The 18,455-nt window shown below is 33.7% G+C and overlaps 1 protein-coding gene across 1 annotated transcript in view; it reads right to left on the bottom strand.

Annotated features, from left to right (window-relative positions):
* The window catches only part of LOC125668564 (probable G-protein coupled receptor CG31760), an 83,346-nt gene extending 68,004 nt beyond the window's left edge, over positions 1 to 15,342 (bottom strand). The window contains exons 1-2 of the mRNA XM_048902845.2: positions 15,156 to 15,342; positions 11,894 to 12,596 (exon numbers count right to left, since the gene is read on the bottom strand). Coding sequence (XP_048758802.2) covers positions 11,894 to 12,539 — 646 coding nt within the window. The 5' untranslated portion in view covers positions 12,540 to 12,596; positions 15,156 to 15,342. The remainder of the gene's footprint in view (positions 1 to 11,893; positions 12,597 to 15,155) is intronic.
* Positions 15,343 to 18,455: the final 3,113 nt, after the last annotated feature.

Below are 18,455 nucleotides of genomic sequence, written 5' to 3'. Positions count from 1 at the left end.
TACGCATTTTCGGGGATTTCGCAGGATAACTTCCTTGATCTCGAACTGTTGTTTGAAATATAAAACCCGAGGCTAACTCGTCGACTTTTATATTTCAAAACAACATTTCTCGGTCAGTTATACGCAGTAATACTCCATTATATAACTATCAACAAAAACAAGAGTTATATGCATTAATTCCACTTTTGGTAATCGTATTTATACTCCAACTGCCCTTTCAAAAGATGTAATTCTTCAAACCATGCTTTAGTTTTAGACATATTTAATATCCCAGTCAATGGGTCGGATGAATATGAGTTACTGTACCTATACTGGATTCCTAAACTTCATAAAAACCCTTACAAACAAAGACACATTGCTGGATCCAGTACGTTTTCTTCCAAGCCTCTATCTTTGTTCCTCACTAAAATATTAACAGCTCCGAAGGAGACACTTCAAACGTACTCTACCACTATATATGGCAGAAGTGGTGCAAGTCAAATGTGGATTTTAAAACATTCTAAAGAACTTTTAGTAAACTTGAAATCGCAAAGCTTTTCTCAAATCAACAATATCAAAACGTATGATTCTTCAACACTTTACACGACCATTCCTCAAAATAAATTAAAGACTACACTTTTTGACATCATAGACAGTTGCTTCTTCAACAAAAACGGAAAACGGAAAGATTCATATTTAGTAATCAGTCATTCAAAAACTTTAAACACCACTCTGATTCCACGCACAAGTACTCTAAAGTTGAAATAAAAAATATGCTAGAGTTCCTCATTGACAATATTTTCGTGGTCTTTGGTGATCAGGTCTTCCATGGGCACGATTTGTGCTCCTTTGTTAGCTAACCTGTTTCTATATTCAAATGAAGCAGAATTTATTAAAAAACTTCTACGTGAGAAGAAAATATCTCTCGCTGTGACCTTCAATTCGACATTTCTATATATCGATGACGTTTTGTCTATTTACAATAATAACTTTCATTCATATGTCGATTTGATATATCCATGTGAGCTCGAAATAAAGGACACCACAGAGTCGTCCACTTCTGCTTCATACTTAGATATTTTATTGAAAGTAGACATTAACGACAAACTGACAATTCAACTTTATGACAAACGGGATGATTTCAGTTTCTCTATCGTCTACTTCCCATATTTATGTAACAATATTCCATTATCACTTGCATATGGTGTTAATATATCTCAACTGATTCGATACTCAAGAGCTTGTTCTGCGTATGGTCAGTTTTTAAATCGAGGTAAGCTACTGACAAACAAGTTGATGGTACAAGGGTTTCAACAGTCTTGATTGACGTCAGCATTTCGCAAATTCTATGGTCGTTATAACGATCTACTACGTCAATACAACCTATCATTGGGTCAAATGTTGTCTGACGTGTTTCATACCGATTGTTAAGCCGTTCTTGGCACACTGATTTTGACTGCGGATAACTCCGTTTACCTGATCAGGATATAGGTGTTAACAATAATAATTTTCATTCATATCTCGATTCGATATATCCCTGTGAACTCGAAATGAAAGACACCATAGGATCGTCCACTTGTGTTTCATACTTAGTAATCTTATTGAAAATGGATATTAACGGCACACTAACAACTAAACTTTATGATAAACGGGATGATTTAAGATTCTCCATCATCAACGTCCCGTATTTATGAAGCAATATTAAATTATCACCTGCATATGGTGTTTATATCTCTCAACTGATTTGATACTCAGGAGTTTGTTCTGCGTATGATCAGCTTTTAAATCGAGACAAGCTACTGCCAAACAAGTTGGTGGTGCAGGGATTTTAACAGTCTCATTTAAAGTCAGCATTTCGCAGATTCTATGGTCGTTATACATGTAACAATCTAGTTCGTCAATACAACCTATCATTGGATCAAATGCTGTCTGACGTGTTTCATACCGATTGTTAGGTCTTTCTTGTCACACTGATTTTGACTACGGATAACTGCGTTTACCTGATCAAGATATAGGGCTCACGACGGAAGTGACCGGTCGACAGGGAATGATTGCTCCTCCTAGTCACCTGATCCCACCTCTGGTATCCAGGGGTCCGTGTTTGCCCAGCTATCTATTTTGTATTGCTTGTAGGAGTTATGAGATTGATCATTGTTCGTTATCTTCATCTTTGATCAAGTATATAGTTTGATGTTAACGGATTATATCAATGCGATGTGTTTATTTTGTCTGCTCTGTACATTCCACTAAAACTATACACATGTGGTTGAGGGTCAAATTGTCTGTACATTGCTTTGTTTGGTTACAAGTGTATCGATCTTCGGAATGCAGACTGTTCTTTTGTTTAGTATCATATATCCTTCAGTCATTTATAAATTTATTTGTTACGTATATTGATTATTTTTTATGATTAAAAAAATAATATCACCAGTTATTGACTGTATTGCTTTATTAGCAAATCATGAAGTGTAAAAACAGTAACAGAACAGCCCGAAGCTGCACGTTTAACAGACATGAAATCGAGTTGGTGTCAATAAGTGTTACATTTTAAACCCATATATTCATTTTTGTAGAAGTTTGATATGTATCACTGTTATGATGATGTTTTGATGACCTACATGAAAGGTGAAGATAACGAACAGTGATCAATCTCATAACTCCTATAAGCAATACAAAATTGAGAGTTGGGCAAAATATATATGTAATCAGTGTATTGCAGAATAATGACTGTGGCATGTCTTTGATTTCTTCAATAATCGCAGTAGAATGCTTTATATACTTCTTAACATTATATTTTCAAAGTTTTGAAAAATGGTTAATTCTGAAATTCATTATTTTATATTTTGCAATGATAAATCTCAATCTGTCTCCAAAACATTCGCAATAATTTTGAATGATTAGATTACACAAGCCTACAAGCACTAGCTTTTTAAAAAAATTAAAAACAGTCGTGGTATTCAGGAAAATGATCTACCTTACAGGGTCCGCTTCTTCAAATGTTGATTAACTTTAACACGGTGTTATTTCAGTGTTATCCTGTGTTAAGGTTAATCATGTTATAATGCTTTTTAATGAAGTTTTGGTTAATTCCGTTTTAACTTTAATCTACCTCTAATACCTATGTTAAATGTTACAACGATGATTAAAAATGGCTACCCACTTTATAATTTACCCACCTAAAAAAAACCACGAAAATATTTCGAGAGCTCGGCCATTTTGAGGTGTAGGTTAATGTTCACCTACAACGATGTATTGTGTTTGTAGTTATCATTTGATATATTTGTCAAATGAAAGGTGAAGATAACGAACAGAGATCAATGTCATAACTCCTATAAGCAATACAAATAGATAGTTGGGCAACCACCTACCCCTGGACATACCAGAGGTGGGATCAGGTGCCTAGGAGGAATAAACATCCCCTGTCAAATCTCATGAAAATGACGTTGAGAGAATAATTAATGTAAAACGTAGAACAGTCGTATGAAATGCTGCACCATTCTATCATTGGCACATTTTGTAATATATGTTAAAAGGAACTAGTGAATACAAAATCGTGTCCAGTTATGAATTAAGCTATGCAACAATAGAAGGACAAACACAGACCTTGGATAAACCAGAGTCTAGGAGGAGTAAGCATCCCCTGTTGACCGGTCACAACCGTCGTGATCTTGATCAGATAAACGAAGTAGTCCGTATTCAAAATCAGTATGTAAGGAACCGCTTAACAATCGGTATGAAACACGTCAAAGAACATTCGACCCAGTCATGGCTCGTATTTGTAAAATTAGATCATTATAACGACCATAGAATTTGCTAAATGCTGAAATTAAACGAGACTGTTGAAATACTTGTAACATCAAGTTGTTTGTCAGTAGGCTGTCGTGATTTCAGAATTGATAATAAGCAGAACATGATCTCGCGCATCGAATCAGTTAAGAGACATAAACATCATATACTGGTGATAAAAAAAATATGGCACACAAATATGGGAGGTTGACGATGGAGAAGCTGAAGTCACCTCATTTGTCATAAAAATGTGTTGTTAGTATACCATTGACATCTATGTTCAATAAAATATCCAAATAGACTACAGATATAGAAGACTCTGGTGTCTTCTTTTATTTCAAGTTGGATGGGATATATCGAATTGACATATGAATGAAATTGTTAATAGATAAAATGTCTTCGATATATCTAAATATCGAGTTGAAGACCACGGCAAGGTATCTTGTCTGATCATATAGAAGCTTTTGAGTAAATTCTGCCTCATAAGAATATAAAGACAGGTCATGTAATAAAGGAACACAAATTGTGCCCATGGGAATTCCAACATACTATTGGAATACCTGACTATCAAAGACTACGTAGATATTGTAAACAAAAAACTCCAGCATCTTTTTTTATGTGTGCGTAAATTAAGAGTGGTTTTTAAGAAAGTAATTCTTTGAATGACTGAGGACAAAATATGTATATTTCCGTGTTTATTTTTATTAAAGAAATGGATATGATGTAAACAAAAACAAAAATAGTCAGGCATTTGATTTATCGTGTATGGTTGTGTAAAGTGTTGGAAGGTCGTACGTCTTGCTGTTGGTTTGAAAAAATCTTTGTGATTTCAAATTTACTAAACGTTCTTTGGAATTTTGGAGTATCCACATTTGATTTACACCACTTCTAGCATATGTTATGGCACAATACAACTGAGGTTTCTCCTTCACAGCAGTGAATATTTGAGGAGGGAGTAAAGATAAGGACTTGGTAGAACATTTTTGGATCCTGCAATGCATCTCTGTTTTTAAGAGTTTTTGTGTAGTCCAGTATAGGTACGGTAATTCCTAGTCATTTGTTCCTTTGTGTTTTATATGTAATTGTGGTACATGTACATAAGATGTTAAGTATATTAACGCTGGTAATGTTTTGTCTTTTTTTGTCTTTGTCGCTTTACAATGAAGTGTAACTATTGTGTATGCATTTTACATATGGTATATTCACTTGGCAGTTGTGGTTCAATCTCATTACACTGAAATATGGATAGGACTTATAATTGCAATGAACTATTTTGAGAGAGATAATTTAATCAATATGCATTCAACTGGTCAAATTAAAACATCAAATATAACTGCATTTAAGTACGTGTAATGATGTGTAAAAGATGGTTTTTATTTTGAATAAGAAATTGATACTTCCATCTTGATGTGTTTTGTTGCAAAGCAGATGCATGTTGTTTTCTTACCTGATGAAGATGAATAAACTTTCGACCTCTAAGGTAATGATTTAATATAAATCGGATCAGTTCCTTCAACCATTTTAATGACAATGTCAAAGGCTCTGATTTAGTTTACGACACCAATGCAGAGAAACATCTTTACAATCGGTGACAAGTAATTTCCAAGAAATAAGAGTTTTGACCTTTTCTTTTGATCATTAGGCTAACATGGGAAATCATTATATTGTGTTATTCCCATTGAAACACTTATTATATCACGGATGATTACCGTGTAGTTGTAAACATTTATATGGTACAAACTTTAGAAAAAAATGAATTAAAATGTCAAAGACCTTGGAAAGATCAGTATTGAAAACATTTCGTCTGGCTTCCGTTTTCCCCACATATCCTGTCGTCAATTTGAACAATCCCCATATCTCATTATTCTGTGCCTAAGAGTATTGAGCCTGAATGGGTATTACTACATTACATATGTATATATTTATATATATATATATATATATATATATATATATAACGGGTGTTCATGTTTTTAGGCATGAAATAGAAAGACGTAATTAATTTCAATACATCCATAGAACACAGAATACGAAAGCGATGTAAAATTAAACACCTAATGCAAAATCAATAGTGAGATATTTTGCAACGAGTCTGTAGTTCATTCTCAAATACATATAAACAATGACGGACAAGCAGCAACGCCAATCAGCTGGGAATGGAGCGATACTCCAACTACTCGAGATGTCACGTTTGTAGCTGTGCAAATTGCTCTTAATTTGAGACTTCGGAATTTTGCATTAATTTGGTGTAAATTCTGTACTGCTGTCCTTGCAAAATAATACTAAAGATGCTTTGATTCCAATGTTTCTTTGCTGATCACCATAGTTAGGAATTGACTCGGCTTCTTGTCTCCAGATGCAGTGTAAAATGGATCCGACGATTATTAATTGACAAAGTGTTTGATAATTATAAGGGATTGTTCTTGGCACATACACGACTTGTAAGGTCTCTGAACTGTATGTAGCTTACGGTCAAATACAATTTTGAAGTGTAACAGATTGTCACATTAATTATTTTATTGCATGCTGTAATAACCTTTTCTCTGATCATTTTACAAAATGCTGCTATTTGACAAGGCCATTGCCTGGTTATGACATATCCATAACCGGTGCTTTTCCATGCCAGGATTATACCTACTATTAACCGTGGCTTATAAAAGAGCATAGCTGTGTATACCTCAATGAAGTTACATTTAATGACATCTTCAAAGACAGTGGGATTAGAAAATTTCCCGCCATAAACGGCACATTTTTATCTGGAGAATATTATTTTCTCTGAAGCTAAACTGTGCGGTAAAATTAATATTGGATAGAGATGATCAATAAATTACTATTTTACTCTTGTGAGGAGTACATTGCCTTTTATAAAATTCTATTCAGAGTATCTGCATTCTATTACCGGCAACATAGTTGAAGGTTGTAGTTACATAAAAGTACATGGATCTAATTCTGTTACATGCGCTGTAGATGATTTTCTCCAATGTTCTGCTCCCTGATTTTAACTGCGGAGTACATGTTATGTACATTGCTTGTTGTATATCATACCGGCTTGTATTTTTTTTTTTACTGCGGGGCATGCCAGTTATATGTGCTTGCTGATTGTAACTGTCAGTTTGCTAGAGGTGATAGTTCTCTTGATTTTACCATGTTTCTAATTATCAAAAGGGTCTCATGTGGCTTTATATTTAGTTTCGAGTGGCAATATGACATGAATGACAAATATAACAACAACATTGCATTTGAAAGATTCTCACTCACCTAATTTAGAGAATATGGAAATCAGAACACCTGTATAGCAGTATATATCTTCATGAAGTACAATGATATATGCATAATGCTTCTTTGAAAGCTATGTATATGATTTATTCATTATTGAATGGCGTTTAATCCATAACAACTGTTCAGCGAATCCTGCCTGAAATTCGGATCGGCTGGACATCTAAATTGATGCTCCCACAAAATGTCGGAGCAATCTTCATAATTCATGTCTGGAAATTCACATTCAATTTCTGCCGGTTCTAGCAATTAATATGCACCCTAGTGACATTGCTGTTAGCTTCACATAAGTAATTTCACTGTTAAGCCAATTTCTATCACTATTACCGAGGAAAGCAAGATTCTAAATGTTACTCCATTGTGAAAAGAAAAATCAAAAATTGGCAAAAGCAAATATAATCTCTATATACTATCACTGAAAATTCTGTGAGCCAAAGGGGTAACACCATTTTGTTATATTGTTGGTATCTTCAGCGGTCTCCGTTTTAATTTGTACGAAGTCACAAACTACACCAGGGGTTCCGAGTACTTGATTCAATGCTCGCATGTTTCATACATGTATGCGAAGTCTAGTCCGTAAACTATAATATAATTTTACTTGATTAGTAGATATAGTAAAATTAATTTAAATCCTACTTTCATTTTAGATAAACTACCCTCAAATAGCAAAAATGAGAGTAAAGTGGCGGGACATGCTTTTTTCTCTCTTTTAAAAAAATGACAACTTGCATGTAAGATAATACGATATGTTGTTTATCGATGCTTGATTTTGATCTTACAGAAGAAATATTTTTTGATGATTGTTGAATAAATACAGTATGCCTCTTCGTTTCCTCAATCCGTGATTTTAGTTTTGAATTAGCCTTATGGAAATTTCCAGAACGAAGCGCCCAGAACGAGGCAACATCATAGCTGCTTACGTTTGCAATCATTTTCGGGTCTTTTCGGCAATCCGAGAAGTTGCAACTGGTTTACAACATGATCAGTATAAAAATATGTGGTTGTTCAGTGTTAGTTATAATTTTGACTAGGTCTATATCTATCATTTTATGAAGATTATATTACTTATAGGAGTTATGAGATTGATCACTGTTCGTTATCTTCACCTTTATAGGAGTTATGAGATTGATCACTGTTCGTTATCTTCACCTTTTATATACAACTCATTCAAGGAAGTACACTCCCCTCCCGAGACCAACGATCTGACACATCGATAAATTTTCAAATACGATATTCATCTGATATTCTCACTCTTCTTACCTTTTCCGTGGTTATACAAGTTACTGTTACGACTTTTTGTAAAAATAATTATTAACAATTACTGATAAGTACAAACATTTGGATAAATACAAATAGTTTTTTATTTTTATTTTGGTTGAACATATTTTGTGATGACATATATCTTGAAGATAAGTAATAAATCATAAACTGTCGAATATGTCAAATATCGAATGATCCGGGACTGTTCTGGGAAGTTTGCGCATTATAACTTTAAAGTTAAAAAATTTAACAGACATTATATTGTACACTACCTGACGATGTCCAAGAAATCAGGCCAATGTTTATGATATAGCAGTTTTTCTGTTTGTCATTCATATACTGCATTATATTTTGAATATTACGTTTGCTAGAAGAAACGATGTGTATTCATAAGTTTGCCCTTAAATTGTCGCACTGGACAAAAAGTTTACAATTTTGAAATTATGAACGACCGTTCATTTTATATTTGGTCAACTATTCGTCATGACGGATTACAAATGCATTCGCAAATCATTATCTAATTTTCAATATGGAGAGAAATCATTTACGTTACAAAAGAACATTCAATTTGGAGCTCTAAGTGACATTATAATAATAAAGTTTTATTTACTGTATATGATGAAAGGTGAAGCTAACGAACAGTGATCTCATAACTCATAAGAAATACAAAATAGAGAGTTGGGCAAACACGGAAACCTGGATATACTAGAGGTTGGATCAGCTGCCTAGGAGGAAGTAGCATTCCCTGTCGACCGGTCACACCTGCCGTGAGTCCTACCTCTTGATCAAGTAAACGGATTCATCCGTACTCAAAATCAATGTGCCAAGAACGGCCCAACAATCGGTATGAAAAAAGTCAGATAGCAGTTGACCCAGAGATAGATTGTATTAGCAAACTACATTGTTATAACGACCATAGAATTTGCGAAATGCTGATTTTAAACGAGACTGTTGAAACCCTGCACCATCAACTTGTTTGTCAGTAGCCTGTCTCAATTCAAAAACTCAACATACGCAGAGGAAGCTCTTGCGTGTCGAATCATTTGAGAGATACTAACACCATATGCAGGTGACAATGGAATATTGCTACATAAAATGGGAAGTTGACGATGGAGAAGCTTAAATCATCCCGTTTATCATAACGTTGAGTTGTTAGTTTGCCGTCAATATCTATTTTCAGTAAAATTTCCAAGTATGAAGTAGACGTGGACGACTCTGTGGTGCCTTTTGTTTCGAGTCCACGGGGATACATCGAATCGAGATATGAATGCAAATGATTATTGTTAATATATAAAACGTCGTCGATATAACTAAATGCCATAATAAGAGATTTTTTCTTCTCAGGTAGAAGTGTTTGAATGAATTCTGCTTAATAAGAATGTAAAAACAAGTCAGCTAACAAAGGAGCACTATTCGTGCCTATGGGAATTCCAGCAGACTGTTGGAAGACCTGATCACCAAAGATTATGAAGATATTGTCAATGAGGAACTCCAATATATTTTTAATTTCAACTTCAGAGTACATGTACTTGTCCATGGAATCAGAGTGGTGTTTAACAACGTAATTTTTTGGATGACTGATCACTAGATAGGAAAATTTCTGTTTTCCATTTTTGTTGAAGAAGCAACTGTCTATGTCAAAAAGTCTAGTATTTAATTCATCGTGAGGAATGATTGTTTAAAGTGTTAAAAAATCATACGTTTTGATGTTGTTGGTTTGATGTAAGCTTAGTTGACGATGGAGAAGCTGAAGTCATCCTGTTTGTCATAAAGTTGAGTTGTTAGTTTGCCGTTAATGTCTACTTTATATCTATGTTCAATGGTATGAATAAGTCTACCTTCGTGTCGTTTATATAGCTAGTGGTAGCTTTGCATATGTTATGAGGAAACTGATATTGAAACTGGGATGACGTCTTCGAACACCTGCAAATATGAATTGGTTTCTCCCATCTAATCAAATATATGAGGAAATGATAGAGCTGAACATCGATGGCGAGATACAGCGTTATACCACGAACTGGTAAGGGATAAATACACGTGTATATCGCGGTAGTGACACAAGTCCCGAATCAAATTCTAGAAACGTAACTGAAATTTACATTTTTATTATATGGTAGGTAGTCATTGACCTAGATGCAATATCAAATTAAATTCAAAATCACTCATAAGTGATTTTACAAGTCCGGTTCGTGGATTGGGGGTAGGATACCGCCTTTATAACATGTATTAAGCGATGTAGAGGTATCGTTGACATAGCAAATATTTTTCTGCTTTGTAAGATACTGTGTTTCACGAACAAGGAAAACATGAAATTCTTAATAAAGGTACTCTACATGAAGATCCACATATATTATATAAAGGTTAACCCACCGAGGCCTTAGTCCGAGGTCATGACTACAAGCTTGGTTCACTCCTTCATTTTATCATTCACATTATAGGAAGCAATCCTTCATCTATCCTATAGGAAGTAATCATAATATATGAACACGTTAACTTTATATAAGTGCAACATCATTCGGGAGAGGGCTAACATAGGTTTATCCGGTGCCCAATCCCAACCAGCATTGAATAAAAATGTTGTTTACATTTAAAAGTACAACATTTATTGATGTGAAATGCCGGTATATGAAAAGGATGGAATTCCAGTAGTCCAGCTACACACTGCATGCCTATTAAATCTGCAAAGTGCCCTCTCCTAGCATCTAGGGGCCACCAAGCAGGTAACTACTGGGTTTTATACCTGATCCCACCTCTGGTGTGTCTAGGGGTCCGTGTTTGCCCAGCTATCTGTTTTGTATTACTTGTAGGAATTATGAGATTGATCACTGTTCGTTATCTTCACCTTTCGTCAGTAAAAACTTTGTTTACATTAATAGTTATTCACAAATGTCCAAATTTAATCAAACCATTTCACCCTCTCCCTATGCTTCTTATAAGAGGTCAATTACAGTAAAGACGGTTCAGGCCAAGGGAGATTAGCTATAATTTAATTCAAAACCACGGGAGATAATATATAATTTAATTCAAAACCTAAGGAGATAATATATAATTTAATTCAAAACGCTTATGCTTTTTATCATAGAAGCATACGCATGTATGGACGAACAACTTTAGATATGTAGTTGTACACATGTATATAAAATCAATCCAAGACGAGTAACTCTGCCAAATAAACCTCAATTTCTACTGTATCCTTCGCAGCTTTAAACATTCTCTACCTCACCATGCTCCATAATATACCTTATGATTTACAGAGCACACAGAACAGTTACTGGGTTCCACTGGTCCTACATTAGAACGGCTCTCTTTTAGAGTGCAATATGATTGATATTGCCTTTAAGATATGTTATTCGCAGAATGTCTCAATACATGTAACTGTAATTTGCACTAATGAATCACTAACTTATAGATAACTTCCAGATAAATACCATTAGTTTACCATTAACTGTAATACAAAGCTTGGCTTAGAAACTATAGATAAAATAAAAAGGATTGATTAGCTTTCGTGTTTATAATCTGCTGAATATAGCTCTGTATAGAAATATCTTTAAGAGTTAGTTTCATTATTGAGTAAAAACGTATTTATACTTACCATTTGTAAAATTGAAATTCTGTAGTTTTCCAGCGTTTAATCTGGCAGAGTAAAAGAACTCGGATGTATTTCCTAAGTAGTCATATTCCACGGATAAATCTTTCACATTTATTCTACCATCCTCTTGTCGGTAAGCATAAGGACAAAATAAATAATAGTCTTTAAACTCCATCCAGTCATAACAATTCCCAGCTGCAAAAATCTCATCGTCGCCCTCCACAATATTGCGAACTTGAGTATAAAAGAGGTATTCCGAGTTTAGAACTTGTGGTTCCGCTTCCTGCCAGATTCTTGTCAGAAAGTTTGCCCTATTGACGGCTACTAACGCTTGCTGCTTGAAGCGGTTCTTTCCGTACTGTTTGATCACCCCTTTCCCCAAATTAAATTGCGTCCCTGCTTTACATGTTTCTTTATTTTGCTCATATTTCGCAACTATTTTCAAAAATTCCGCCACTACGTCAATGTCTGACGTCACCGAAGTATTGGGACTCTGTGGTACTGTGTAGGGTACGTTAGAAACTGAGATGTACGGCGGAGGTGATTCAGCGCTGTAGTTCAACATAGAAGAAACGATGTTTGATATGGATGAAAGCAAACACAAGCACTGATACACACTTCGAAAGCAGTGCAACTCTGAGAAGCTCATTATTGTGGAATGTATATTACTGACGCAGAATCCAAGAAGTAATCAGTGTTTGGTTTCCTGAAAATATACAAAAAATAGTGAGGTCCAGTCATTTCTTTCGAAATATGATTTGAAGATGGAAATATAGTTATAGTACAATTTTCAAAATAGAAAATATTTATCAATTACCGCTGATCTCTCCTTACAGAAGAAGTAGAAAAAAGTGTGTAACAAATTCAAACCATAACGTTATAAAGAGATGTATTTTTAACCGTAAAAACTGTCATTTATTCTTCCACTAAAAGTAATTCATATTTATGCAATAACTGTATTAAATGAAACGATTTAAACAATGTGCATTATATTAATCTAAATGTCATCTTAATATTTCAATGGGACGATGGATAGAGGGATAGATAGATAGATAAGCAGATGGGCAGATAGTTAGATAAATACATGTAGATAGATAGATAGATAAGCAGATAGGCAGATAGTTAGATAAATACATGTAGATAGATAGATAGATAAGCAGATAGGCAGATAGTTAGATAAATACATGTAGATAGATAGTTAGATAAATACATGTAGATAGATAGTTAGATAAATACATGTAGATAGATAGTTAGATAAATACATGTAGATAGATAGTTAGATAAATACATGTAGATAGTTAGATAAATACATGTAGATAGTTAGATAAATACATGTAGATAGATAGTTAGATAAATACATGTAGATAGATAGATAGTTAGATAAATACATGTAGATAGATAGTTAGATAAATACATGTAGATAGTTAGATAAATACATGTAGATAGATAGTTAGATAAATACATGTAGATAGTTAGATAAATACATGTAGATAGATAGATAGATAAGCAGATAGATAGATAAATACATGTAGATAGATAGATAGATAAGCAGATAGATAGATAAATACATGTAGATAGATAGATAGATAGATAAATACATGTAGATAGATAGAGACATAGTAGAATTAAACAAGTCGAAGATGCACTTTTTAATCCGGAGTGTTTTCGCCTCTATGCTCCTCAGTGGATTATTTGAACTATATATATATATATATATATATATATATATATATTTCCCTTATAGTGTCAAAATTATTCATGGATGCAATTCATGCTATCGCCAAACCATGGGCAGATGAAAAATAGACGCATCGCCAACTTTATACTGTTTATATCATTTACTAGTGTTTTAAAAACCAGATAAGGAACGAAATCCGTCTCTTTTCATGCATTTGTTTTTATCTATGTAAGCCTCTTTTCTATCCAAATCCTGCAATCAAATCAGGTATTGGATTGAACAAAACAAAACAAAAAACCCGAATGACCTTCGGGTTCTGTTGCAACCGCCTTGCTGTCAAATAACAAAAACAAAAATATGAATAACAGCTCTTGATCACAAGTAGCTAGATACTTTTTTATGATTAGCTATCAGGGAAAGGCGTGGAACAACTAAATTCGAACATCCGTCATGTTTTATTAAATATTATGCAAGTTAAATTGTTGGAAGGGCATCGCTCTTTTAAACTTAAGATAATTGCTAAGTCATGCAGAATTCAAAATCATTGCTCTTTTGCACATTTCTGACAAACATAGTAATCAATTATCAATATATCATGCTCCAATACGGTGGCCCGCACCAAATACCGATAAATCAGTCGCTCTACTGCAAGATAGTCAATTAGGATATCAAAATGATCTTTTAGATCTCTGACAGAATATTAATTCCTGTTTTGAAAATGACTTTCTATATCAATCATAAGAAATAAGCTTGAATTTGAATGACGTATACACAGGTTTTCTACAGAAGAAATTGAACATAAAATCAAATCATATATATTGGCAGTATATCCGCTTAAGGTATAATTGCAATTGAAGAAAACTGACGTAAGATTTCTAAAACTTTCAATAGAAGTAAGATCTACGGGTACTATAATTTTCAATACCTTATAGAAATAATTACGTCAAACCCAACATAAGTTATTTGTAAATGTGATTAAACATCTTGAAATAATTCTTTAAATTTGCATTTAGTTTTGATTAACAAAATAAAATCTATATAATTTGGTATTTGCGTGGAAGATTTCTGTTTTGTTTTTTATTTTTACTTCCTAACTGGATCTTCTCATTCTTCACAAAGGCACCGGGTACGTGTCATCTGAAACGTATTCACATTTCTTACTTACACTGTATAAGGGATGCTTACCATAAAGAAAAGTGCCTGTAACCACTGAAATACCACTACAACACTACCTTTATGTATTGAACATATTGAAGCGCGTTTACTTATCACTAAGTGATGATGTTCAAAGTAATGTCATCAAGGAAGTATGACACAGCTAGTGAATTATTGAACACTATAGATTCACACGATTTTCAAAGACGTCATCACAAAACTTCCTAATACTACTATGCGAACTTGTAAAAACCTCTACTTAACTTGACTTGCTAAGTTTTCGAAGACCGAAATTTATATATTTTTTAAAAAAAATAATGAAAATAAAATAAAATGAATGATAAAAAGCATCATGTTTTCTGGAAACAAATTTTCAATTTTTCTTAAGTAGAAATAGTTAATGACACTTTGAATTGCCGTGAAAACACGTACCTGCACCGATCAACCACATTGTCCAAACTTATCAATAGTCTCCTGTATAGAAAATGCATTAAGACTTAATTCCAAATGCCAATTTCATACGAAGACAGTGGCAGCATAAAAACCAAAGCATCGTTACTCTATATCGTTGGTAAGTTAATTTCACTATTTTAACGCAGAAAAAGACAAATTGTAAGACCCGCTCTTTCTGGTATAGTTGATACAACAAACTGAATAACATCGACTTGACTGTTAGGGTTTTAGAGAGCAGTGTAAATCGATATACCTCTACACTGGTCCCAAGCAGAAAAATCCACCATGTAAACATCCCACTTTTACATACTATTAAGCACTGGTTTCTAAATATATGTGATTCCAAATTCCAAACTTCATATCTGTTCATTTGAAGCTATGGTTATGCTGTAAGTGGTATGCCACGACAATCCCATGGGACGCATTTTCCCTTCCAAACAGAGCTATGGCTGAAGTTAATTTTGAACATCTACATGTATACGAGCATGTTTAAAGTTATGCATCGAATTCCACGCAAATAAATTTTCATATACCCAATATTAAGCGTAATTATATTCCATTCTCTAACACACTTAACGAAATAGACATTTGTGAAGTTTATCTTTTTAAAACACACGTACTGGGGATTTGTCCACAAAATCATATAGGCCTACACATAGTTTACAGGGTGTTACAAATATCACTGGCAAGAACAAGTACTAAAATGTATCCAATTTTGTGTTAAACTATTTGCACAAAAAGGATAAGATATAATTCTGAATGTGTACTCTTAGCTTTAACAATAAACAAAAAAGACAATCATAAATCCATCCGGTTTGCTTTCATTTATGTTGAGAAAGAAGTAATAACTTTCTTTTTAAATAAATAAGATATTTTATGTGGAGGGCTATGATTGGAAATTGTTACAGACGGTCATGCATTATTTACCGGCAAGACGAACACCACCTCAACCGATAATTACATTGACACTCTTAGCCTACATAAGCAAAGAATAAACCCTGTATATCTATCTATCTATATATCTAGGTAGATAGATAGATATGAAGATAAAATGAATACTTGTATCCCAACTTTTTGTAGTACTCTACATAAATCAACTTTGTGAATTTTATACATCAATTTAGTGTGTGTATATATATATATATTTGGCTCCACTTGTTTGGCACGCTGTTTTTGGCTATATTTAGATCTAAAACTTCATAGTTATTTCGGATTTCAAACATTTCGGTTGAGCATCACTGAAGAGACATTATTTGTCGAAATGCGCATCTGGTGCATCAAAATTGGTACCGTATAAGTTTTACATTATGACCCCTGGGTCGAGGCCTCTGCTGGTGGACTGTTAGTCCCCGAGGGTCTCTACAGCCCAGTAGCTAAGTACTTCGTTACTAGCTTGAAAATACGGATGTATATTTAATTGCTGTTATAAAATTTAGAAATTCATTTCAAAATTAAGGATTATCTCCCTCATGCATAGTTCTTATCCTTGGACGAATTTGGCTCCACTTGTTTGGCACGCTGTTTTTGGCTATATTTAGATCTAAAACTTCATAGTTATTTCGGATTTCAAACATTTCGGTTGAGCATCACTGAAGAGACATTATTTGTCGAAATGCGCATCTGGTGCATCAAAATTGGTACCGTATAAGTTTTACATAAATATATATATATATATATATATATATATATATATATATATACATATATACATACAACCGTACTTGATTACGAACGAAATTCTACTTCTTTTATTAGTTTTAGGAGATAATGCTTTTGAATATGCCATTCTCTATGACCAATTGCATAAAACATGATGACACCTGTAACAAACTGAAACCACCAGAAACCAAGATAAACACGTACGCTATTCGTAAGAATGGCAAGTCAACTTCAACCGTTCTATGCTTGTCTCACGTAACGGTCATCGTTCTTTCTACTAATTAACGGTGTTAAAATTATCTGAAATAAAATATCCACACGGGATGTAATTAGTGTAAGATCATTTTCTTTATAATGTGATGTTTTTTCAAGAAAATCAAAGAGAGTTACATTTAGTTAAAAATAGAGTAATTTGAGAAACCCTGGGGAACAGAAAACCCGCTTTCTCTAATATTTACAATATATCGTTTCACAAAAGCATCGTACGGATGTTTTTGAAGCACGTTAATTCACTGTCTTCTCACCAAAAATCAAAGGTTTGATGAAGTCTGTAATAAATTCTAGTAGACGGAGGAATTTCAGTTATTTGCACATGTACTAGAATAACATTTGTAGTATAGCCAAAATCAGTTTACTGCATAAAGAGCGTGTTTGTATTCCCAATCCCCCTGCATTGCTTAGTGTTGGTTGTTTGCTATACATAACAAATGTCATTTTCTTTTCTCGGTATTTTAAGTAAAACCAAACCAAACCACACTAATTCGCGAGTCGCACAATATGATACTGTATTACATAATCCCTCTTGTCTATCACTTCAAACTCACTGTGTGACCTTTTGACATCATAGACAATTGTTTCTTCAACAAAAATGGAAAACGGAAAAATTCATATCTACTTATCAGTCATCCAAAAATTATTTTGTTAAGGTGGCTCACTACACCCAGAAATAGTTTCTCAAATCAGAAAGAATTGATTTAAAAAGGCAAAAATTTACAAATTTGGATAAAAACATGATTTTAGAAAAAAATTCAACACATATGTACAAAAGACTCTGAGCGATTTGAACTCGAGACCTACGGTACACCAGCCCAATGCTTTTTTTTTCTTTCTCTTTTATTTAGCCCAATGCTTTAACCACTAAGCTATGATGATAGACAAACAAATCGAAAGAGACAAATAATTTCACAAAACATTTAAATCGCGATCTTGTGACATGGTGTCATAAAGAGTTTAATCTTTAGTGTAGTGAGCTACCGTAAACACCACTCTGGTTCCACGCACAAGTACTCTGAAGTTGAAATAAAAATTATATTAGAGTTCCTCCTTGACAATATTTTCGTGGTATTTTGTGATCAGGTCTTCCAAAAGAGTCTATTGGAATTCTCATGGGCACAAATTGTGCTCCATTGTTAGAAGACCAGTTTTTATATTCATATGAAGCAGAATTTATTTTTAAAAAATTCTACGTGAGAAGAAAAAATCTCTTGCTGTGACCTTCAATTCGACATTTAGATATATCGACGACGTTTTGTCTATTAACAATAATAACTTTCATTCATATGTCGATTCGATATATCCCTGTGAGCTCGAAATAAAAGACACCACAGAGTCGTCCACTTC

This window comes from Ostrea edulis, chromosome 1 (assembly GCF_947568905.1).
Source record: "Ostrea edulis chromosome 1, xbOstEdul1.1, whole genome shotgun sequence".
NCBI lineage: Eukaryota > Metazoa > Mollusca > Bivalvia > Ostreida > Ostreidae > Ostrea > Ostrea edulis.
Note: the sequence above shows the minus strand (reverse complement) of the source record. Positions and strands in the feature narration are given on the sequence as shown.